Source organism: Centruroides sculpturatus, unplaced genomic scaffold (assembly GCF_000671375.1).
Source record: "Centruroides sculpturatus isolate CEXI.00-Female unplaced genomic scaffold, Cexi_2.0 scaffold558, whole genome shotgun sequence".
Classification (NCBI taxonomy): Eukaryota; Metazoa; Arthropoda; class Arachnida; order Scorpiones; family Buthidae; genus Centruroides; species Centruroides sculpturatus.
Genome location: NW_019384839.1, coordinates 445,957 through 473,360, shown reverse-complemented (window position 1 = coordinate 473,360; position 27,404 = coordinate 445,957). Strand labels below are relative to the sequence as shown.

The window sequence follows — 27,404 nt, the reverse complement described above, 5'->3', positions numbered from 1 at the left end:
TGTTTATGTATTGTGCTACATTTATTATTATTATTCTAATGATTGTGTATTATAGTGAATCCATAATTGTACATTAAAATATTTGCAAATCATATAAGTGAAGCATGCAATGCCATAATGTTGTAAATGCCAAAAAAAATTTTCAAGAGAGGTAAAAAAACTCACTAGGTTACAAATTTTCTGGAATATCAAAATGATGTAAATATAAGCTGTAACATTTTAAGCACAAAAGTCATGTGACTGGCACTTTAGTGCTTTAAACATTAGGGCTTCACAAATTTAAGTTTAAAATACAGCCACTTACAGTGCCAATATTGTCAAATACATTTTGCAGCAGAAAACATTGCATTTAGAATTCAATTCTTCAATAAAACATATTTTGAGAAAAGTGGTATTTACATCATTATGGAATTGTATGCTTCAATTATAAAAAATTCAGCAATGAGTTGCTTAACTTTCCCAGCAGCATTTGGTGGCAACATCTGTAATAATATTTTATTTTTTAAAACTTTTTATATTTTTAACTATTAAAAAATTGTAAAACCTTAATTTTGAGGGTACAAATGGGCTTTATAAAAAACTGTAAATGCTAATAAGGAGTAAAATCATCAAGTCCAACCCTACTAGAGATACACATGTTCCCCTTTATCTCCCCATCCCCTCAACCTTTAATTTAAACACCAAAATGTAATAACATCAATCCACCTAATACACCTCCCTGCAAAATTTCAGAAATTTTCAACAAAAAGCACAAGAGTTATTAAGCTTCAAAGAGGTTGAACAAAATCATGCTAAACACAACACACAACACACACACACGGAGAGAGAGAGGGAGAGATTACCCCCAATTTTTTTGCATTTCTCTATGTTTTAAGGTGTCTTAAGTCCAAAAATGTAAAAATCTTGGTGGAGTCATTTTTTGATCAATTACCATACTTTTCTTCTGTTATATATAACAGCCAGGAAAGTAAAAAGAATCAATATCTTCTGTAAATAGGTATAAATTAATCAAGAATATTAATTTTAATACTTACTTGTGCAACAGTTTCATATGCTAAATAATGAAAAATTTCAATTGCTATTGGATTTGGCTTGATTTCTGTCAAGTTATCCTTCAGAAGCCAATCTCTGAATTTTGTGGATCGGTACTTTCTAGCTATAATATAAAAATAATAATCTTTTAACTGAAATTTATTGCATTTTTAAAGTAAGTAATTGAATATATCAATAATACTATAAACAATAATTATATATTATTCATAAGCTGGACCAGTGTTTTTCAACCTTCTTGAATACGAGACCCCTTTACAAGTTAAAAAATTCTGGACGCCCCCCAAAGCCATATTAAAACTATATCAGTGATTTTAAAAACTACATATTTAATTTTATTTCTGTTGAGACCTAAATATCCATCGAAAAACTAATTGTACTGTAAAATAAACAGGCACAGCATTCTCACTGGAATTGTAGGTTTTTTTATTGTAGTGTAGGACCTACAACAACTTCTCTTTTTCTTTTACCCGCGATCCCCCGCGTAATACTTTGCGACCCCTCTGGGGGTCGCGACCCACAGGTTGAAAAACACTGAGCTGGACCATAGAAATTATTTTACAGCATGTCTAGTTAATAGCTTATATAAAAGAATTTTCATTGCCTTTTAATACAATTACCATTACCACTTTTAATATTTGTAAACAATAAACATTTGTTTTATTCTAGAAATGTTTACTATTTCAAAACTATTAAGCACAAGTACACTGGATATTTTTAATTTTCAAATTAAATTCCTATTTTGTTGTTTATTTATATATTTTTTATATTGTTTAAAGTTATTTTTTATGGTTTGTCACTCATTTATTAAAAATTTTTGTTCTTTAATGTATAGAAATTGAGTAATATTGAGTTTAAAAACTCTGAAATAGTACATGCTATCTGAAACAAGATAAAACAGCAGAACCTGTGTTTAGCAGGAATTCCTGAGACTGCCATTTAAGACCATCTACTAATTAAATAACTGTCATATGGCAGTTATTTTACATCCAGCAGTTTTTTAAATAGTCAATACAGATTCTTATTTTTGGCTAATAAAACCAACTAGAGACTATCAACAATTTTGTCATGTCTCTTTTGTTATATCTATCTTTAAAAAAACCAAGACCACTTAATCAACTCCTATAAATATCTTTCATTACAAAGCATTTTGGATACGAAACTACATCCATCATCAGGAAACTGTTTTCTCACAATAAAGAAAGCTACCACTTAAGCAACCTTCATACAAAAAAAATCAACCAAAAATAGTTTTAATAGTTTACAAGTCATGACTTGTAAACTATTAAAACTATTTTTAGTTGTTCATATTCATTTACATGTTTTTTGGTACTTTAGTCATTTGCACATTTTTCATTAGCATATTATTTAAAGTCCAGCATTCTCTTGTTTTGAATTTTTGTTCTCAAACTGTAATATTTGAATTAGATTCATCAGAAATATGCTTATGTTCCATGCATTTTGAATAAAAACTGTCATTCAATCACCATTTTATCCCAAAGAAAGCCTATAAAATAACAACTAAAAACATTCAAAAATTTAAAATATCATTGCATTTTAAGGTTTCTTTCATGGTGTGGTTATTTAATACAAGTGCAGTATCCAAAGTAGTGAATTAATGTTAATTTTACTAACAAAAATATAAATTCTTTAAAACTGCTTTTCATTAATAAAGGAATATTCTACATATTTCAAATGTTCAAAACAGAAAAAAAATTTAACAAAACAGGTTCACTAAGACAAAGAAGGGATCTGCTCCTGGATCTTACCCTCAAGCTCCATACAAGCTCTCAATGACATGAAGGTAATGTCACTATAGTATCTTAAAATTGCTATCCCAATGTCCTTTAAATAGGCTTACAGAGAAGATCCACGCATTTATCGTTAATACAAATCAGCCTGCATTTGATTTTGTTTGTTCTTGATAAAGGTCATTAAAGATGAACAAAAATGTTTGAAATTACTAATAAATATGGCTGCAGTTTATAAGATTTTTGAGTAGTGGATCTTTGTTATGAAATGCAGTCTACGAAGAGATTAAATAGGGCTTACAGAGACTCACTGTTTCAGAATTGACTTGTTGGTTGGAGGTATTTGAATCCCATGCATGCCTGTGCAATGTAGTCAAAAATAATCATCAGAAGAGCTGTTTAGGTCAGATGGGACAGACACAAACTGCTGCAATGATGTCTTTGTCCATCATCTAGAGATAAATGGAAGCCTTCTTACAGAATCACCTCTTCCTATATTATTGGTTGTGATAGAGAAACATAAACTGCTACGGAATGACATGTTTCATCTTTAGCAATAAATTCCAAATCTGTTTAGAAATGAAGAACCATCATGTTAGAATGCTTCAATTTCACCTTTATGGCTAAGTAGCACTCTGCTCCACTGCTGGCTTTCTGGTTTATGATGCCATCTTCTATGATAATCAATCATAATTTAATAGTGATATGAGACACATTTAAAAAATCCTACATCATTACCTTTTGGGGCCATTTTCCAGCAAGATAATGCTCAACTGCACATAGCTACAGTTTCCCAGAAATGTCACTGTGACATTGACACACAGACTTGGTATGTCCAGTCTCCAGATTTGTTATCTATCAATCATTTGTGGGACATGATGGGCTGTCAGTTTCATATGAAGAATGCATATGAATATGCAAATGCATATAAGGAATTCAGAGCATCAGTTGCAATATCTGTGGAGAAGTCTGTCACAAGATAGCATAGAATACCTGTACGCTTCCATGCCCTATTGTATCATGACATGTTCCAAGCAAGAGGAAGTCCTATAAGATACTAAAGGTGTAAGGAACCAAGTCCGAGCATTATTTTTATTTACTTTTATTTTTGCTTTTTATTATATTTTGTTTGGGGCTTATGTTTTGTTAGGACGAAGGTTTCCTCACCATTCACCTTAGAAACTTAAAAATAGAAGAGAAACCAACTCACCGAGAGAAAAGCGCCGTAGAAAAAACTCATGCACACTTGCGCTCCCGAGCGGAAAAAATAGGTCCGCACCGAGAAAAGGGGGGAGACCCCACAAGCACAACTTAGGGACTCGCTAAACCTTAAAGAATAAAAAACATCCCCAAAATTGTCAAAAAGGATAATGTAAAAGGTTAGCGAGTAATGTCGGAAAATAGGCTGCCAAACAAACAGAAAATTTATTGTTAGCGAATAAGTATGTAAATGAGGGGAGTGATCGCAGTCAGAATTGTGACGTCACCTCACAGTATAAAAACCAAACGTCAAGTGAAGACAGGAGAGGTGAACTCCAGTTAGCAACGAGCTTGGTGAGCTTCGTAGCAGTGAACGAGAGAGGTGTCCGATAGGATCAAATAGTTCCAAGGTGATTTTGAAGTTATTCGATTTGTGGATCGACGAATAGAGAAAGTCTTGAGAGTTGAGGAAATAGGTTCCTAGTATATTGAGGTGACGATTAGGATCTTTAATTCATAAGAATTATTGTATATAAGTTAAGTCTTTGAATTTTGTCGAATTCCAGAGGGGAATAGATTTAAGTTAGAAACTGATTTGATTTGAGTTTTGTCGGGTTGATTCTTATTGAGTTTCATTGAATAAATTGTTATTTGATTTTTACTAAATTTTGTAAATAGTTTATTACTAGAAATTAATTAAATATTTGATTTATTATTGACAAACTTGGTCATTATTTAATTTTGGTGCATGCTAAAAGTCCAGGCCTGGCACACTAACGCGAATCCGCGTAAAGTACCTGTTAGGGAACGGCTATTTCTGGCACACAGTCATGTCGATAATCGTTGGAAAAATAAGATAGTACTTTACAAAGGTTTCTTCAAATTGCACTGTTGTTCCACAGGAAATCATCCCTTGGCTATGACATTGTGACCACTTATCATTGTCATTGCATTTGCACTAAGAAAGTTTCATTCAATTCTAATGCCTCCTCCTTACTGCATAACTTTTTTGTCAAAGAGTGCAATATTGTTTTTTCTTTATTAAGTTATTTTTATAAAGGAATAAAAACATACAGTGGGTAATCATTTAACGAACATAATCCATTCCAAAATTTTGTTCACTGTCCAAATCGTTTGTTAACTGATTATCAATTTATTTAGATTTTTATGGGAATTTGATTAATTAGTTCTGGAGATTCCAAAAAATAAAAAATATATACTTTCTTACTACGTTTATTTATATGTAATAATAAAAATACATATATTCACAGTCTTACATTTTTATTAGTCATTTTTTTTCCATTTGTGGGGGTTAAAGAATCTGTCTAATGTCAATTGCTTTTCTCTCTTCTTCAGGATTTTTCAGAAGTAATTAATAACATTGTAATTGTAGAGATCCCCAAGCCTAGTAACCTCAACCTGGTTTGGATGCCATTCTAAGACTGTTGTTCTGACATCTGTCTGTAGTCTTCCCAGTTCTTTAAAAGATGTTTAATAGCATATGTCAGCCTTAATCCTCTTTTTCAGAAGAAAACATATCTTACCAAGTTTCTTGATGTTCTTCATTCAAGAGTCCTTGGCATTCTTCTGTCATCAGATCAGTTTCAGGTTCCATTATGAGCTCTTCAATGTTTATTTCTCAGATGTGATTTTTGTTACTCCTTTAGCTGCTTCAGTCTTCTTGATAATAAGTATCTTAGATAAGATTGAACTGCGGCCTACTGTACACCTATTCAAACCATACTGCTCAGCAACATCAGACATCTGCTCATTCTCTACTTTTGCTATTATACTCTCACCTTTCAAAAATAAAAACAGACACAAAACTTAACGAGTGCCTACCCAATAGTCTCGCCAATACTATAAAAGAATTGTTCCTGTCAGAAAAATAAAAGGCTGGAATTACAAGGGGGAATTTCAATGTTCAGAGGAATACTATCCAATCAGTGCATACCAGGTTGAGCGTCGATGTCGATGCCTCCTGTACTCCGAAAAGTTTTGAATTGTTGCCTGAAAACAAGGGATGACCAATCAATATTCATTATTTCAAATCGCTTCTTCTGGTGTTTGTTCTGTGAGGTAATTCATTAACCAAACATGTGTTATTTGTCCAAACATAAAAATCTTTCACAAAAGTGTTCGTCATCTGATTTGTTTGTTAACCAATCACCCACTGTATTTTATTAAGACAAATCCTCTTTTATATATTTTATACTATTATATCACAGTTGTGTTTAATTTAATTTAATTCAAAATGTAGACTAATATTTGAATTTTGCTATTTGTGTAGATTTTTAATATTTTTTTCTCTTTTACATCATGCAATCTCTAGTCATATTATTCAAGAGAAATGGTAACAATACAATAATATTACATTTATCATTAAAATAATAAATTACTTTGTGTTCAAGCTAATTTTTGTGGAAGAATAACTTATCACATTCTTTTATATTTCCATATTTATGATTAAAATGTTGGTAAATAAATTTACATTATTCTGTATATTTATTTAACAATTAGGATTAAATTCAATAGCTCCAAATATATTAACAATTTATTTAAAAATAAATATTTTAAGATCACAATTACAATAAAACTCAAAAAAATAAACATAATTATTGACTTACCAAAAGATGCTCTTCTTGCTTCAGAATATTCTAAATATTGATTTTGATCCATATTTGCAGTTTGTTGATCTGCACGCTTATTAAAATAAATATTTATTTAATATTAAAAAAAGAATATATTACTATGAAATCCTAAATAATATATATAGTAATATATTCTTTTTTAATATTAAATAAATATTACAGATAAAAATTAATGTATTAGATTTATGCATATGTTTAAATAAAACAAATTTTGTGATCAATTACCTCACTGACTAATGACTAATCCCTTTAAAATTACAAAAAACAAATAATAAAAATATTATAAGTTAGAACATATAAAAAACAAATATTACTATGATATAACAAATTCACAAAGGATAAAATTGTTTTTCATTTAAACAAAATTTTTAAAACACTGAATTCAAATTTAGCATTTTAAGAATAGTACTAATATTTGTTAAATTAAATATTTTTAAGATAGTAATCTAAATGCATTTATATTAATAAAAGTAATAAAATTAAATATAAAGCAAAATATATATCTTAAAGTTCATAAAACAAAGAATATTTACAATTTCTCTTTCTATCTTGACTTCATCCACAACTTCATCTTCAACTTTATTATATAATCCTCCAATAAGGCTTATAGAATTAAGAAAATCTTGACATAATTTAGCTCGTTTTAAACGTGGTTGAACTTTTGATTCACCTACAACTATATAATTAATAAATAAATCAATAAATTTACTGATTCTATTATTTAGAAAATTTCAATTTCTTCAAACCAACCTCCTGTATCAGCAATATCTTCTTCCTCTAAGCCACAATTCTTTGTGATAGTATTTTTTGTATCTTTAACACTAAGATAATGTAATAATCTTGAAATTTTTGTCTAAAAATATAATATATACAATTATTTTTCAGGAATTGAATTATTATTTAAATTATTTCATCTATATCAAAATACAATAGACAACATTTAATATAAAACCCAACTCAATATAATGTAACTTTAAAATTTTTTAAATTGTTTATTAACAGTCTTACAACTAATATAAAATAATGTTGACTCTTATTAGAAAACATAACTAAAAATGTAATTTCTTTAATATAAATTATTTTTTTTATAATGATTGAGAAATAGTAGTAGTAAATTTATTACTATATAACAAAAATTAAATTTTCTAAATTTTCTTCTTAAAATGGTTGAATTTAATATAATTATAATAATGACAATGAAGAACTGGATTGCAAAAAATGAAAACAAAGTTTGAATAAATGGAAACGAATTATATGACAAAATAGCATCATAATTCTAGAGAAATATTTCTTTACAAATGACAAATAAATATAGAATGGCAGTAAAATTATATTTTTCAATAATTTAAAATCTATAATATAATTTACTTTTGTCAAAACAAAAAAATATTTTATATAATTTTGTTTGTTTTTTTAATTTTATATTATATTTTAATTTGTAACATTGTTAAGCTATTTTATTGTACCGTTTTCAATAGTGTAACAAAAAGAAATATTGAAATATCAGTTACTTGACTTTATTAATAGAAATTGAAAGACTATGCACTTGCTCAACAGTATGTTAATTCTGCTCTAACAAACTTGATTAACCATTTTCTGAGTTGATTAATTCAAATTAGGATATTCAGAATGATCTCTATATGTGCAATAATATAACAATCTCACAATCTCATTTATCTTAATCCAATAATTTCCAGAAATGCCTATAATACTAAACAGATTACTTTACATAGTCAATTAGCTATAACAACAAGACCTATTAACTTAAATGATTTAATGAGAAGAACACACAAATAAATAATGCCATATGAGAAGAAAAGCATTGCAATTGGGAAAAAAATATTAAAAAATATTCTTTAATTTCAATCTTAAAACTTTAAAATTTTTATTACAAAATTAAATCTTACATTATATAAAATATATTTTAAAATTGCCAATGAAACTATAGATTAATGTACAGTACACATAATTTTATTCAATTCAAATATTGATATCATTAAATAAACAAAAATCATCACTAAACCAGATATATTTTAAAGCTGTACACCAACCAATGCCGAATATTATCAGGCTATTTGTTTGTTTATATATGACTTGCGGGGTTTGCAATGGCTGGTTGAGTGTCTTGGGAGATGTTTATAGGACGTGTGTGCTGGATGCGTCCCCAGCCAGCATTGTAATGACCATCGATGGTCGTAATGTATGCTTATATATACTGGAAGAGGAGATCGGACCGGAGGTCTGGGTAGCATAATTGGCAATGCATCTGCACGGTAAACAGGAGTTGTGGGTTTGACAATAACTTTATTAATTTTATTAACTTTATTAATAACCAGCACAACTTTATCATCCCTCTCCAGGGACAATAAAGTTGTGCTGGTCATCTATTGACTACTTTCAGGGAAAGTTTTGAATTCAAATAACATACATAACTTCTTGTTTCTATCGGAAGTTCTTATAAAGTTAATTGGGGCCTCCTGCTTATAAGATTTTCATGTATGGTCTCTCATCATATCTCATCATCTATCTAACTCCATTCTAGAGATTAAGGAAAGACAGACACATGAATGACAGTGGGAATTTATAGGTCTACAATTTTTTCATATTGCAGTCCAATAACTTTAATCTTTGTAAAGACAGACCATGTAAGTTTTTGAATATAAATGGTGTTAATGATAGGACTAGCCAAACTTCAGGACATGATCAAACATCAAAAAATATGTGAAATTAGGAAAAAAAAGCTAATATCCCAAAATGCTTAGTTTTTGAGATAAGGATGGTTAAGATGCTATAGAAATATTCCTTTAAAAAAAAGATTAAATTAAAATAAATATTCCTTTTTTTCTAATAACTCAGAAACCATGCAAGATATTTAGTTAAAATTTTTGTATGGTTTTTGCTACAGGACAACTACATTTTTAAAGGTTTTTATGCACGATTCTTCACCTTGAGCAGCGATATATGGCATGTCTTTACAAAACATATGTGACACCATTGAGAAACTAATTAACTTTGATGTGTTTTAAATTTACCTCAAATTTAACAAGAAATATTACTGTTGCATGTTTTCTCATCTGCAACATTTTGCTGAGTCTTTTTTTTTTTTTCATTTGTTGATGTAAAAAGTGAGATTCATGAACTTTTGTTCTTACATTATTAGTGAAATCTTACTTTATAATGAGTGAAAAGAGAGATAAACAATACTTGGATAGTGATAAAAAACAAAATAAAACATCTGAAAAGAAAAGAAAAACATAGCTAAAGTTTATGAACAAAAATTGAGAAGAGAATGGCTAGATAATGAAAGATTTACTTCTTGAATGTAATGTAAGAAAAACGAAAGCAAAGTATTTTGCAAAGTTGTGATATTACAGGAAGTATCATGAGTTAAAAGATAAGTGAAGACATAAGCATTTTAATTGCACAAAAATTGCACAAACCAATACTTCAAAATAACTAATTTATTGCAAGCTGGACCATCTTCATCTGTTTATTCAAACCAAGTAGCAGCAGCAAAGTGAAGCTCTGTACCTTTGTTGTGGAATACAATCTATCAATAACAGTTTTAGATTATTTACCAAATTAGACTGCTAATATATGCTATAATTCTAAAATTTCCAAAGGTATTAATTGTGTGTAAACAAAAATCACTGATTTGTTTCACTCTATTATATAACTAAGCTAATTTCAAAATTGAAGATAATGAAGTTTTAATTAACTACAGATGAAACACTCTTGAACAACTTGTTTGTTAGTTAGATACTATGATTATGATGTTCAAAAAACAGTGGATAAATATTTAACTCTGCTAAAGATAACAGATTGCAACACTAAAAGAATTTTTGATTCTTTAATGTCATTTTTTCAAAAGCATGAAATTCCTTTAGAAAATCTTGCCAGTTTTACGAGTGAAAATGCAGAGTAAGTAGTGAAGAGAAGATTGAACCAATGACCAACTCTCATCCTCTGTTTCATATCAGCAGTATTACAAGATAATCAACTACAATATTGGAACAATTACAGAACCCAGTTAATAAGATATACTATGTTATTTAGCTTTCATTTTACTTTGTGTTAATAAACTTAATCTTGAATTTTAAATTTAGAGCCTTAGAATAAGCAAACTAAGAAATTCAATTAATAATAATGTTAAAGAAATCCTCAGTTACTCTTTCTAGAGAGAAATAATTAAGAACAAGAACTTACCCAAGATCAATGAAAGTGATCCATCAATTTATCTTCAAAAAGACAAAATATATCATGAAGTCAAAGTTAAAGCTATTTATATTAAAAACACATCAAGAATAACTAATAAAGAGCTTAAAAAATTCCAAATTGCAAACTTTGAATTTTTATGTTAAACTAATGAAGATGTTCAGGTAATTCTTGTCAATTGCACTGGACATGTTTACAAATCTAGAACTGCTTGAAGCAATGAACCCTACTAATGTAAATGATCAATTATCTCTCGAGCCTTGAAATTTACTATTACAATATCAAAAGATGATCATGAAAACTTAAACAAAAAGTTAAGAGAAATTACAAGATACAGGTCATCTTACTGAAAAGGAATTCAAAAAATTCTGGTATACAATTTCAAAAGAAAAATGTGAGTATATATATATATATATATATATTCCTTATTGTCAAAACTGATAAGTTTTATATTAACAGTTACTCTATTCAAAACTGGATGACTTCCACACAAATTCTCACTAACCTAATAAGTTTATTTTCATTTCCTTATTCTCTGTTTGTGCTGAAAGAATATTTTCTGTATTGAATAGCATAAAAGTGAAAATCATTCTTCATTAAAAACTGGACCATAAATACACTTATATATTCAAAACACTTACTGAAAGAAATTAACTGCATAAAATGGGATCCATCTCATGAATTAATTAAAATGAAGCACAAGAACCAGTATGGAGGAGATACTTTCTAAAATGTAGCTTCTTGGTCATTACGGTAAGAGTATATGTATATATATATAATATACACAGTAAGACCCCACTTAATACCGATTTAATATAATGTAGTCTGCTCAAAGCCTAGAAAAAAGCTCAAAATTTACGCTGATTTAAATTACCATGGCATTTCATTGATTCATATATAATACAATTATTTACAAACATGAACCAATCAGAAAAGATGGCAAAAAAGGTGTACTTTCTTTAAATCTATGTTTGTTTGGTGCAATTTTGCAAAAAATATAACATCATGGATGCCATGGGCAATATCGGCTTCACTTGGCAAGAATTAACTGATAAATGCACAAAGTGTGGAAGAAGTTATGGCTGAATGTATCCAAGAATTTTCAATGAGAAGAGCCTATCACTGTATTGTTAGTTTGAAAATTGTCAACCTAATACCTAATCAATACAGCAGGACTAGGAGATGTAGACGAGCAGGATATTAAGGAATTGCAGCAGGTTTCTGGTGAGAGCCTTACCAATAAATAACCTTCAAGAATTGGCAGAACATGGAATTCATGTGGAACTGGAAAATAGATTCTGAAAACAAAAAACCCAAAAAATTTCTCTACAGATATCCTTAGTAAAAGTTTGGTAATGATAACTGAATTGTTGATCAAACTGTAGCAAATGATCTAGATTTTGAAAGAAGTACAAAAGCAAAATGAGGCGTTTTGAATGCAATTTTTGGCTACTGACATTTGCTTAAGGAAAGAAAAAAGCAACAAATGAAATTTCACGACTTTATTACAAAAAAACAAGAATTTCAGAAAAGTCAGGACCTTCATCACAAAAAATGAACTAATTAATATATTATTATACATTTCTGTGTGCATATGTTTATGTGTTATTTAACATATATCATTATACAANTATATCAATAATACTATAAACAATAATTATATATTATTCATAAGCTGGACCAGTGTTTTTCAACCTTCTTGAATACGAGACCCCTTTACAAGTTAAAAAATTCTGGACGCCCCCCAAAGCCATATTAAAACTATATCAGTGATTTTAAAAACTACATATTTAATTTTATTTCTGTTGAGACCTAAATATCCATCGAAAAACTAATTGTACTGTAAAATAAACAGGCACAGCATTCTCACTGGAATTGTAGGTTTTTTTATTGTAGTGTAGGACCTACAACAACTTCTCTTTTTCTTTTACCCGCGATCCCCCGCGTAATACTTTGCGACCCCTCTGGGGGTCGCGACCCACAGGTTGAAAAACACTGAGCTGGACCATAGAAATTATTTTACAGCATGTCTAGTTAATAGCTTATATAAAAGAATTTTCATTGCCTTTTAATACAATTACCATTACCACTTTTAATATTTGTAAACAATAAACATTTGTTTTATTCTAGAAATGTTTACTATTTCAAAACTATTAAGCACAAGTACACTGGATATTTTTAATTTTCAAATTAAATTCCTATTTTGTTGTTTATTTATATATTTTTTATATTGTTTAAAGTTATTTTTTATGGTTTGTCACTCATTTATTAAAAATTTTTGTTCTTTAATGTATAGAAATTGAGTAATATTGAGTTTAAAAACTCTGAAATAGTACATGCTATCTGAAACAAGATAAAACAGCAGAACCTGTGTTTAGCAGGAATTCCTGAGACTGCCATTTAAGACCATCTACTAATTAAATAACTGTCATATGGCAGTTATTTTACATCCAGCAGTTTTTTAAATAGTCAATACAGATTCTTATTTTTGGCTAATAAAACCAACTAGAGACTATCAACAATTTTGTCATGTCTCTTTTGTTATATCTATCTTTAAAAAAACCAAGACCACTTAATCAACTCCTATAAATATCTTTCATTACAAAGCATTTTGGATACGAAACTACATCCATCATCAGGAAACTGTTTTCTCACAATAAAGAAAGCTACCACTTAAGCAACCTTCATACAAAAAAAATCAACCAAAAATAGTTTTAATAGTTTACAAGTCATGACTTGTAAACTATTAAAACTATTTTTAGTTGTTCATATTCATTTACATGTTTTTTGGTACTTTAGTCATTTGCACATTTTTCATTAGCATATTATTTAAAGTCCAGCATTCTCTTGTTTTGAATTTTTGTTCTCAAACTGTAATATTTGAATTAGATTCATCAGAAATATGTTTATGTTCCATGCATTTTGAATAAAAACTGTCATTCAATCACCATTTTATCCCAAAGAAAGCCTATAAAATAACAACTAAAAACATTCAAAAATTTAAAATATCATTGCATTTTAAGGTTTCTTTCATGGTGTGGTTATTTAATACAAGTGCAGTATCCAAAGTAGTGAATTAATGTTAATTTTACTAACAAAAATATAAATTCTTTAAAACTGCTTTTCATTAATAAAGGAATATTCTACATATTTCAAATGTTCAAAACAGAAAAAAAATTTAACAAAACAGGTTCACTAAGACAAAGAAGGGATCTGCTCCTGGATCTTACCCTCAAGCTCCATACAAGCTCTCAATGACATGAAGGTAATGTCACTATAGTATCTTAAAATTGCTATCCCAATGTCCTTTAAATAGGCTTACAGAGAAGATCCACGCATTTATCGTTAATACAAATCAGCCTGCATTTGATTTTGTTTGTTCTTGATAAAGGTCATTAAAGATGAACAAAAATGTTTGAAATTACTAATAAATATGGCTGCAGTTTATAAGATTTTTGAGTAGTGGATCTTTGTTATGAAATGCAGTCTACGAAGAGATTAAATAGGGCTTACAGAGACTCACTGTTTCAGAATTGACTTGTTGGTTGGAGGTATTTGAATCCCATGCATGCCTGTGCAATGTAGTCAAAAATAATCATCAGAAGAGCTGTTTAGGTCAGATGGGACAGACACAAACTGCTGCAATGATGTCTTTGTCCATCATCTAGAGATAAATGGAAGCCTTCTTACAGAATCACCTCTTCCTATATTATTGGTTGTGATAGAGAAACATAAACTGCTACGGAATGACATGTTTCATCTTTAGCAATAAATTCCAAATCTGTTTAGAAATGAAGAACCATCATGTTAGAATGCTTCAATTTCACCTTTATGGCTAAGTAGCACTCTGCTCCACTGCTGGCTTTCTGGTTTATGATGCCATCTTCTATGATAATCAATCATAATTTAATAGTGATATGAGACACATTTAAAAAATCCTACATCATTGCCTTTTGGGGCCATTTTCCAGCAAGATAATGCTCAACTGCACATAGCTACAGTTTCCCAGAAATGTCACTGTGACATTGACACACAGACTTGGTATGTCCAGTCTCCAGATTTGTTATCTATCAATCATTTGTGGGACATGATGGGCTGTCAGTTTCATATGAAGAATGCATATGAATATGCAAATGCATATAAGGAATTCAGAGCATCAGTTGCAATATCTGTGGAGAAGTCTGTCACAAGATAGCATAGAATACCTGTACGCTTCCATGCCCTATTGTATCATGACATGTTCCAAGCAAGAGGAAGTCCTATAAGATACTAAAGGTGTAAGGAACCAAGTCCGAGCATTATTTTTATTTACTTTTATTTTTGCTTTTTATTATATTTTGTTTGGGGCTTATGTTTTGTTAGGACGAAGGTTTCCTCACCATTCACCTTAGAAACTTAAAAATAGAAGAGAAACCAACTCACCGAGAGAAAAGCGCCGTAGAAAAAACTCATGCACACTTGCGCTCCCGAGCGGAAAAAATAGGTCCGCACCGAGAAAAGGGGGGAGACCCCACAAGCACAACTTAGGGACTCGCTAAACCTTAAAGAATAAAAAACATCCCCAAAATTGTCAAAAAGGATAATGTAAAAGGTTAGCGAGTAATGTCGGAAAATAGGCTGCCAAACAAACAGAAAATTTATTGTTAGCGAATAAGTATGTAAATGAGGGGAGTGATCGCAGTCAGAATTGTGACGTCACCTCACAGTATAAAAACCAAACGTCAAGTGAAGACAGGAGAGGTGAACTCCAGTTAGCAACGAGCTTGGTGAGCTTCGTAGCAGTGAACGAGAGAGGTGTCCGATAGGATCAAATAGTTCCAAGGTGATTTTGAAGTTATTCGATTTGTGGATCGACGAATAGAGAAAGTCTTGAGAGTTGAGGAAATAGGTTCCTAGTATATTGAGGTGACGATTAGGATCTTTAATTCATAAGAATTATTGTATATAAGTTAAGTCTTTGAATTTTGTCGAATTCCAGAGGGGAATAGATTTAAGTTAGAAACTGATTTGATTTGAGTTTTGTCGGGTTGATTCTTATTGAGTTTCATTGAATAAATTGTTATTTGATTTTTACTAAATTTTGTAAATAGTTTATTACTAGAAATTAATTAAATATTTGATTTATTATTGACAAACTTGGTCATTATTTAATTTTGGTGCATGCTAAAAGTCCAGGCCTGGCACACTAACGCGAATCCGCGTAAAGTACCTGTTAGGGAACGGCTATTTCTGGCACACAGTCATGTCGATAATCGTTGGAAAAATAAGATAGTACTTTACAAAGGTTTCTTCAAATTGCACTGTTGTTCCACAGGAAATCATCCCTTGGCTATGACATTGTGACCACTTATCATTGTCATTGCATTTGCACTAAGAAAGTTTCATTCAATTCTAATGCCTCCTCCTTACTGCATAACTTTTTTGTCAAAGAGTGCAATATTGTTTTTTCTTTATTAAGTTATTTTTATAAAGGAATAAAAACATACAGTGGGTAATCATTTAACGAACATAATCCATTCCAAAATTTTGTTCACTGTCCAAATCGTTTGTTAACTGATTATCAATTTATTTAGATTTTTATGGGAATTTGATTAATTAGTTCTGGAGATTCCAAAAAATAAAAAATATATACTTTCTTACTACGTTTATTTATATGTAATAATAAAAATACATATATTCACAGTCTTACATTTTTATTAGTCATTTTTTTCCATTTGTGGGGGTTAAAGAATCTGTCTAATGTCAATTGCTTTTCTCTCTTCTTCAGGATTTTTCAGAAGTAATTAATAACATTGTAATTGTAGAGATCCCTAAGCCTAGTAACCTCAACCTGGTTTGGATGCCATTCTAAGACTGTTGTTCTGACATCTGTCTGTAGTCTTCCCAGTTCTTTAAAAGATGTTTAATAGCATATGTCAGCCTTAATCCTCTTTTTCAGAAGAAAACATATCTTACCAAGTTTCTTGATGTTCTTCATTCAAGAGTCCTTGGCATTCTTCTGTCATCAGATCAGTTTCAGGTTCCATTATGAGCTCTTCAATGTTTATTTCTCAGATGTGATTTTTGTTACTCCTTTAGCTGCTTCAGTCTTCTTGATAATAAGTATCTTAGATAAGATTGAACTGCGGCCTACTGTACACCTATTCAAACCATACTGCTCAGCAACATCAGACATCTGCTCATTCTCTACTTTTGCTATTATACTCTCACCTTTCAAAAATAAAAACAGACACAAAACTTAACGAGTGCCTACCCAATAGTCTCGCCAATACTATAAAAGAATTGTTCCTGTCAGAAAAATAAAAGGCTGGAATTACAAGGGGGAATTTCAATGTTCAGAGGAATACTATCCAATCAGTGCATACCAGGTTGAGCGTCGATGTCGATGCCTCCTGTACTCCGAAAAGTTTTGAATTGTTGCCTGAAAACAAGGGATGACCAATCAATATTCATTATTTCAAATCGCTTCTTCTGGTGTTTGTTCTGTGAGGTAATTCATTAACCAAACATGTGTTATTTGTCCAAACATAAAAATCTTTCACAAAAGTGTTCGTCATCTGATTTGTTTGTTAACCAATCACCCACTGTATTTTATTAAGACAAATCCTCTTTTATATATTTTATACTATTATATCACAGTTGTGTTTAATTTAATTTAATTCAAAATGTAGACTAATATTTGAATTTTGCTATTTGTGTAGATTTTTAATATTTTTTTCTCTTTTACATCATGCAATCTCTAGTCATATTATTCAAGAGAAATGGTAACAATACAATAATATTACATTTATCATTAAAATAATAAATTACTTTGTGTTCAAGCTAATTTTTGTGGAAGAATAACTTATCACATTCTTTTATATTTCCATATTTATGATTAAAATGTTGGTAAATAAATTTACATTATTCTGTATATTTATTTAACAATTAGGATTAAATTCAATAGCTCCAAATATATTAACAATTTATTTAAAAATAAATATTTTAAGATCACAATTACAATAAAACTCAAAAAAATAAACATAATTATTGACTTACCAAAAGATGCTCTTCTTGCTTCAGAATATTCTAAATATTGATTTTGATCCATATTTGCAGTTTGTTGATCTGCACGCTTATTAAAATAAATATTTATTTAATATTAAAAAAAGAATATATTACTATGAAATCCTAAATAATATATATAGTAATATATTCTTTTTTAATATTAAATAAATATTACAGATAAAAATTAATGTATTAGATTTATGCATATGTTTAAATAAAACAAATTTTGTGATCAATTACCTCACTGACTAATGACTAATCCCTTTAAAATTACAAAAAACAAATAATAAAAATATTATAAGTTAGAACATATAAAAAACAAATATTACTATGATATAACAAATTCACAAAGGATAAAATTGTTTTTCATTTAAACAAAATTTTTAAAACACTGAATTCAAATTTAGCATTTTAAGAATAGTACTAATATTTGTTAAATTAAATATTTTTAAGATAGTAATCTAAATGCATTTATATTAATAAAAGTAATAAAATTAAATATAAAGCAAAATATATATCTTAAAGTTCATAAAACAAAGAATATTTACAATTTCTCTTTCTATCTTGACTTCATCCACAACTTCATCTTCAACTTTATTATATAATCCTCCAATAAGGCTTATAGAATTAAGAAAATCTTGACATAATTTAGCTCGTTTTAAACGTGGTTGAACTTTTGATTCACCTACAACTATATAATTAATAAATAAATCAATAAATTTACTGATTCTATTATTTAGAAAATTTCAATTTCTTCAAACCAACCTCCTGTATCAGCAATATCTTCTTCCTCTAAGCCACAATTCTTTGTGATAGTATTTTTTGTATCTTTAACACTAAGATAATGTAATAATCTTGAAATTTTTGTCTAAAAATATAATATATACAATTATTTTTCAGGAATTGAATTATTATTTAAATTATTTCATCTATATCAAAATACAATAGACAACATTTAATATAAAACCCAACTCAATATAATGTAACTTTAAAATTTTTTAAATTGTTTATTAACAGTCTTACAACTAATATAAAATAATGTTGACTCTTATTAGAAAACATAACTAAAAATGTAATTTCTTTAATATAAATTATTTTTTTTATAATGATTGAGAAATAGTAGTAGTAAATTTATTACTATATAACAAAAATTAAATTTTCTAAATTTTCTTCTTAAAATGGTTGAATTTAATATAATTATAATAATGACAATGAAGAACTGGATTGCAAAAAATGAAAACAAAGTTTGAATAAATGGAAACGAATTATATGACAAAATAGCATCATAATTCTAGAGAAATATTTCTTTACAAATGACAAATAAATATAGAATGGCAGTATAATTATATTTTTCAATAATTTAAAATCTATAATATAATTTACTTTTGTCAAAACAAAAAAATATTTTATATAATTTTGTTTGTTTTTTTAATTTTATATTATATTTTAATTTGTAACATTGTTAAGCTATTTTATTGTACCGTTTTCAATAGTGTAACAAAAAGAAATATTGAAATATCAGTTACTTGACTTTATTAATAGAAATTGAAAGACTATGCACTTGCTCAACAGTATGTTAATTCTGCTCTAACAAACTTGATTAACCATTTTCTGAGTTGATTAATTCAAATTAGGATATTCAGAATGATCTCTATATGTGCAATAATATAACAATCTCACAATCTCATTTATCTTAATCCAATAATTTCCAGAAATGCCTATAATACTAAACAGATTACTTTACATAGTCAATTAGCTATAACAACAAGACCTATTAACTTAAATGATTTAATGAGAAGAACACACAAATAAATAATGCCATATGAGAAGAAAAGCATTGCAATTGGGAAAAAAAATATTAAAAAATATTCTTTAATTTCAATCTTAAAACTTTAAAATTTTTATTACAAAATTAAATCTTACATTATATAAAATATATTTTAAAATTGCCAATGAAACTATAGATTAATGTACAGTACACATAATTTTATTCAATTCAAATATTGATATCATTAAATAAACAAAAATCATCACTAAACCAGATATATTTTAAAGCTGTACACCAACCAATGCCGAATATTATCAGGCTATTTGTTTGTTTATATATGACTTGCGGGGTTTGCAATGGCTGGTTGAGTGTCTTGGGAGATGTTTATAGGACGTGTGTGCTGGATGCGTCCCCAGCCAGCATTGTAATGACCATCGATGGTCGTAATGTATGCTTATATATACTGGAAGAGGAGATCGGACCAGAGGTCTGGGTAGCATAATTGGCAATGCATCTGCACGGTAAACAGGAGTTGTGGGTTTGACAATAACTTTATTAATTTTATTAACTTTATTAATAACCAGCACAACTTTATCATCCCTCTCCAGGGACAATAAAGTTGTGCTGGTCATCTATTGACTACTTTCAGGGAAAGTTTTGAATTCAAATAACATACGTAACTTCTTGTTTCTATCGGATGTTCTTATATAGTTAATTGGGGCCTCCTGCTTATAAGATTTTCATGTATGGTCTCTCATCATATCTCATCATCTATCTAACTCCATTCTAGAGATTAAGGAAAGACAGACACATGAATGACAGTGGGAATTTATAGGTCTACAATTTTTTCATATTGCAGTCCAATAACTTTAATCTTTGTAAAGACAGACCATGTAAGTTTTTGAATATAAATGGTGTTAATGATAGGACTAGCCAAACTTCAGGACATGATCAAACATCAAAAAATATGTGAAATTAGGAAAAAAAAGCTAATATCCCAAAATGCTTAGTTTTTGAGATAAGGATGGTTAAGATGCTATAGAAATATTCCTTTAAAAAAAAGATTAAATTAAAATAAATATTCCTTTTTTTCTAATAACTCAGAAACCATACAAGATATTTAGTTAAAATTTTTGTATGGTTTTTGCTACAGGACAACTACATTTTTAAAGGTTTTTATGCACGATTCTTCACCTTGAGCAGAGATATATGGCATGTCTTTACAAAACATATGTGACACCATTGAGAAACTAATTAACTTTGATGTGTTTTAAATTTACCTCAAATTTAACAAGAAATATTACTGTTGCATGTTTTCTCATCTGCAACATTTTGCTGAGTCTTTTTTTTTTTTTCATTTGTTGATGTAAAAAGTGAGATTCATGAACTTTTGTTCTTACATTATTAGTGAAATCTTACTTTATAATGAGTGAAAAGAGAGATAAACAATACTTGGATAGTGATAAAAAACAAAATAAAACATCTGAAAAGAAAAGAAAAACATAGCTAAAGTTTATGAACAAAAATTGAGAAGAGAATGGCTAGATAATGAAAGATTTACTTCTTGAATGTAATGTAAGAAAACAAAAGCAAAGTATTTTGCAAAGTTGTGATATTACAGGAAGTATCATGAGTTAAAAGATAAGTGAAGACATAAGCATTTTAATTGCACAAAAATTGCACAAACCAATACTTCAAAATAACTAATTTATTGCAAGCTGGACCATCTTCATCTGTTTATTCAAACCAAGTAGCAGCAGCAAAGTGAAGCTCTGTACCTTTGTTGTGGAATACAATCTATCAATAACAGTTTTAGATTATTTACGAAATTAGACTGCTAATATATGCTATAATTCTAAAATTTCCAAAGGTATTAATTGTGTGTAAACAAAAATCACTGATTTGTTTCACTCTATTATATAACTAAGCTAATTTCAAAATTGAAGATAATGAAGTTTTAATTAACTACAGATGAAACACTCTTGAACAACTTGTTTGTTAGTTAGATACTATGATTATGATGTTCAAAAAACAGTGGATAAATATTTAACTCTGCTAAAGATAACAGATTGCAACACTAAAAGAATTTTTGATTCTTTAATGTCATTTTTTCAAAAGCATGAAATTCCTTTAGAAAATCTTGCCAGTTTTACGAGTGAAAATGCAGAGTAAGTAGTGAAGAGAAGATTGAACCAATGACCAACTCTCATCCTCTGTTTCATATCAGCAGTATTACAAGATAATCAACTACGATATTGGAACAATTACAGAACCCAGTTAATAAGATATACTATGTTTTTTAGCTTTCATTTTACTTTGTGTTAATAAACTTAATCTTGAATTTTAAATTTAGAGCCTTAGAATAAGCAAACTAAGAAATTCAATTAATAATAATGTTAAAGAAATCCTCAGTTACTCTTTCTAGAGAGAAATAATTAAGAACAAGAACTTACCCAAGATCAATGAAAGTGATCCATCAATTTATCTTCAAAAAGACAAAATATATCATGAAGTCAAAGTTAAAGCTATTTATATTAAAAACACATCAAGAATAACTAATAAAGAGCTTAAAAAATTCCAAATTGCAAACTTTGAATTTTTATGTTAAACTAATGAAGATGTTCAGGTAATTCTTGTCAATTGCACTGGACATGTTTACAAATCTAGAACTGCTTGAAGCAATGAACCCTACTAATGTAAATGATCAATTATCTCTCGAGCCTTGAAATTTACTATTACAATATCAAAAGATGATCATGAAAACTTAAACAAAAAGTTAAGAGAAATTACAAGATACAGGTCATCTTACTGAAAAGGAATTCAAAAAATTCTGGTATACAATTTCAAAAGAAAAATGTGAGTGTATATATATAGAGTAACTGTTAATATAAAACTTATCAGTTTTGACAATAAGGAATATATATATATATATATTCCTTATTGTCAAAACTGATAAGTTTTATATTAACAGTTACTCTATTCAAAACTGGATGACTTCCACACAAATTCTCACTAACCTAATAAGTTTATTTTCATTTCCTTATTCTCTGTTTGTGCTGAAAGAATATTTTCTGTATTGAATAGCATAAAAGTGAAAATCATTCTTCATTAAAAACTGGACCATAAATACACTTATATATTCAAAACACTTACTGAAAGAAATTAACTGCATAAAATGGGATCCATCTCATGAATTAATTAAAATGAAGCACAAGAACCAATATGGAGGAGATACTTTCTAAAATGTAGCTTCTTGGTCATTACGGTAAGAGTATATGTATATATATATAATATACACAGTAAGACCCCACTTAATACCGATTTAATATAATGTAGTCTGCTCAAAGCCTAGAAAAAAGCTCAAAATTTACGCTGATTTAAATTACCATGGCATTTCATTGATTCATATATAATACAATTATTTACAAACATGAACCAATCAGAAAAGATGGCAAAAAAGGTGTACTTTCTTTAAATCTATGTTTGTTTGGTGCAATTTTGCAAAAAATATAACATCATGGATGCCATGGGCAATATCGGCTTCACTTGGCAAGAATTAACTGATAAATGCACAAAGTGTGGAAGAAGTTATGGCTGAATGTATCCAAGAATTTTCAATGAGAAGAGCCTATCACTGTATTGTTAGTTTGAAAATTGTCAACCTAATACCTAATCAATACAGCAGGACTAGGAGATGTAGACGAGCAGGATATTAAGGAATTGCAGCAGGTTTCTGGTGAGAGCCTTACCAATAAATAACCTTCAAGAATTGGCAGAACATGGAATTCATGTGGAACTGGAAAATAGATTCTGAAAACAAAAAACCCAAAAAATTTCTCTACAGATATCCTTAGTAAAAGTTTGGTAATGATAACTGAATTGTTGATCAAACTGTAGCAAATGATCTAGATTTTGAAAGAAGTACAAAAGCAAAATGAGGCGTTTTGAATGCAATTTTTGGCTACTGACATTTGCTTAAGGAAAGAAAAAAGCAACAAATGAAATTTCACGACTTTATTACAAAAAAACAAGAATTTCAGAAAAGTCAGGACCTTCATCACAAAAAATGAACTAATTAATATATTATTATACATTTCTGTGTGCATATGTTTATGTGTTATTTAACATATATCATTATACAAATTAATAAAAAAATAACTTATAATTAAAGCAATATTTTTTATTTTCATTTGTGTGTTCCCCTATCCCTATTTACTCTATGTTAAAATAGCCTCATTTAGCGCTGTTTCGTTTAGCGCTTTGTCATCTAGGAATGCATCCTCCCACGTTAAGCGGAGTCTTACTGTATATATATATATATATAAACCATTAAAATTTTTGGTGGTCATTTTTAAAACCATGCTCAGGTTAGAATACAAAATCAAATTCACAAACAAAAAATAGAGCATAATGAGTAAACTTAGGAACATAGAATGCCGGTTAGTTTCATGAGTGTTTGAATTTCCATAATCCAGTTTCTATTTTTTTTTTTTTTTTTATCTATCAAGTAAATTAATTTCTAATAATTTTAAAAAGACATCTGATAAAGTTTTATGAATCTTTAAATATAAATTTGCTTTATTTGCTGAACATTTTAGTATTCATTCAAGTATATCAGAAAAATAGTCCAAAAATAATTGACAAGTAAGAGAATTCAAATGCATTTATAAGCATTTTTACATTTTTAGAAATAAATTAAATTCACAACTGAAAATACTTTGATTAATTTAAATAAAGTATTAAATTATTTTAAATAAAACTACAAAAAAAAATTAATTATCTCTGAACTTAGAAAATACTTTAATTTAATGACTAAGTCAATAGTTTAATAAATTAAAGTTAAATAATTGAAAACTCTGAGATATCACTTCAAGAAAAAGAAGCAATCATTTTTAAATTGATAATGAATGATTTAACAATTTCATTTTATCACAATAAGTTCTTATATTGAATACATGTAAGTACTTAAACATAAAACCATGAAGTTATGATGATAATTATAATAAAATACAGTAAAAAGTAACTTTAATATAAGGATAAATATCTAAAACAGTGCTTCATTCAATAGCAAACTAAACATTGGAAACTGTAAATCAAAATACAAAATAAAAGCTTGCAATAATTTAAATAGAAATTAAATAAAACTGACATTCCTTTTAAATCAATAATCAGATTTTTTTAATATTAATATGAAAATTACAAATCATATTATTATTAATTATTATTTAAATGTGAATTTCTCTTTTTACACAAAATAATCTTTTAACTCTATCAGTATAATCTATTCTTCAATGATTTTAAAATAATAAATCAGAAAAAAGATAATGGGAAAAAAGTGGTTAGCAACATTCTTATAAAGAACAGTCATTTTTGTTTAATATATTTCATTTTTAATCATGGATATAAAAGATGTGAATAAATGCAAGTCTAAAGTTCATATTTCCAAGACCTATCTTTTCTTCCAAAATTTTCTAAAATTATTTTATTTCAAATTAATTTGTGATTATTAGTTTTAATATAAGGTGTTGATACAACAGTCTACCCTTAGGCCGAATTTCAATAATTAATTAATAAATTAGCATAAAATATAGACAAACAGTAATTGAATCTTACGTTTATATTTGGACCTTCATTATATTATGTATAAAGATGTAAATAATTCCAATGATCATATTTACTATAAATTTTATAAAAGCCTTTTACAAACATGGAGACATTATTATGTTGGGTTTAGTGGGTTTTAATCGGTTCAGACCGGTGGCTGTGTACTATGCCGGACCATAGTCAAGGCATAGCAACCAAAACAAAACTAAAATTAAATAAGTGTGTCAGTGTGTGTGTCTGTATTTGGGAATTTCCCAATAATGTGGCATGTATTCAATATAGTGGCCTTCTGTAGTGTGATGTATGTATTTCTACTCAATTGTAATGTTCCCAGTCTTTTGTGTAGTGTGTGTGGTATCACACCTGTACAGGAGAGAACGACAGGTACAATAAGCACCCTATCCATCCTCCACAGATGTCTTATTTCCTGGGCGAGTTCTGTAAACTTGCCAATTTTTACAGTGCATGTGTTTTGTACATTGTGAGTGTTTGGAATGGCTATGTCTATAATGTATGTGATTTTATTGTGTTTGTCAATGAGTGTGATGTCTGGTCTGTTGTGATAAATTGTTTTATCTGTGATTATGGTTCTGTCGTAGTACATTTAGTGTGTGTTGTTTTCCAATACTGTCTGTGGAATATACTTGTAGTATGGTTTGTGAATGTCTACCAATTTGTGTTTCTTTGCAAGCTCTTGGTGTATTATATTTGTTACTTGATTGTGTCTATGTAAGTAATCTGTCTATGTAAGTAATCTGTCTGTGCAAAGAGCTTGCAACCAAAAGTGATGTATTGTATAGTTTCTGGCACGATGTGACATTTTCTGCATGTGTCATTTGTAAGTGTTGTATCTTTGAGTATGTGTTTTCTGTAGTTTTTAGTATTTATGACATGATCCTGTATGGCAATCATGAATCCTTCCGTCTCCCCAAATAGGCATATCTGATCTAACCAGCTATTTGACGCAGTTTTGTCAACAAAATCCTGGGCCAGGTCATAAGGATGCCTGCCATGGGGTGTCTTTTGAGCCCATGTTTGCTTAATGGTGTCTATGCTTTTTATGTGTTGTGTCATGTCTGTATGATGTGAGTGTAAGTTTAATGGTGTGTTATTTGAGTCTGCTAGAGTTACTGCTTTATGTAACTGTGATGTTTCTTGTTTCCTGTAGAACAACTCTCGCATTGACTATATTTGTTTGTAGTGAAAGTTAACTATGTCAATCAGGCCACGTCCACCATCTTTACATGGAAGGGTTAATCTTTCTGTGGCAGATTTAGGATGATGTTGTTTATGCTTAGTAAGTGTTGTTCTTGTTTTCCTTTGGAGTTGCTCAAGATCTGTGTGAGTCCAATGTATAACTCCAAAAGAGTATGTGAGTACTGGGATGACATATGTGTTTATTGCTTTAACTGTGTGTTTTGCACTTAGCTGTGTTTTGAGAATGGCATTTAACCTACTTTCCTGAACATACACTAATAAAGCAAAGATTAATTAAAGAATACAAAGGTATTCTTTAATTAATCTTTGCTTTATTTGTGTATGTTCTGTTAGTTTGGCCTGTTGGAATCCTAAATACTTGTAGAACTCACCATCTTCCATGGATTCAATAACGTCCCCATTTCCAAGTGCAAAATCTTCTTTTTTCAGGACTCCTTTTTCTATGTGAAATGTTTTGCATTATTCTAAGCCAAACTCCATTTGTATGTCCTTGGTGTATGAATGTGTGATTTGTAGGAGTTGATGAAGTTGTTTTTGTGTGGATGCATAAAGTTTTATGTCATCCATGTACATGAGATGTGACAGCGTAAACTGTGTTGTTTTTCATGTCTGATATTGTAGCCATATTGCATGTTGTTTAACACATTGGATAACGGGTTCAGGGCTAGGCAGAACCAGAGAGGACTCAAGGAATCTCCTTGAAAAATTCCTCGCCTAATGAATATTTCGTTTGTTTGTATGGAAGTGTTACTAACCCTGAAATGTAGTGTTGTTCTCCAGTGCTGCATAGTATTTTGGAAGAATGCAATGAGTGATGGATGTATTTTGTACATGTGTAGAATATGTAGCAGCCAACTGTGTGGAACACTGTCGAATGCTTTTCTGTAGTCTATATATGCC

General features: G+C 29.0%; 1 protein-coding gene across 1 annotated transcript in view; it reads right to left on the bottom strand.

Moving 5' to 3' along the window:
• LOC111630276 overlaps positions 1–27,404 on the bottom strand; it is a 122,386-nt gene that overhangs the window by 20,094 nt on the left and 74,888 nt on the right. Inside the window, exons 5-11 of the mRNA XM_023374357.1 lie at positions 18,680–18,782; positions 18,463–18,605; positions 17,793–17,981; positions 7,403–7,499; positions 7,186–7,328; positions 6,629–6,704; positions 1,035–1,156 (exon numbers count right to left, since the gene is read on the bottom strand). Of these exons, the coding sequence (XP_023230125.1) occupies positions 1,035–1,156; positions 6,629–6,704; positions 7,186–7,328; positions 7,403–7,499; positions 17,793–17,981; positions 18,463–18,605; positions 18,680–18,782 (873 nt within the window). The remainder of the gene's footprint in view (positions 1–1,034; positions 1,157–6,628; positions 6,705–7,185; positions 7,329–7,402; positions 7,500–17,792; positions 17,982–18,462; positions 18,606–18,679; positions 18,783–27,404) is intronic.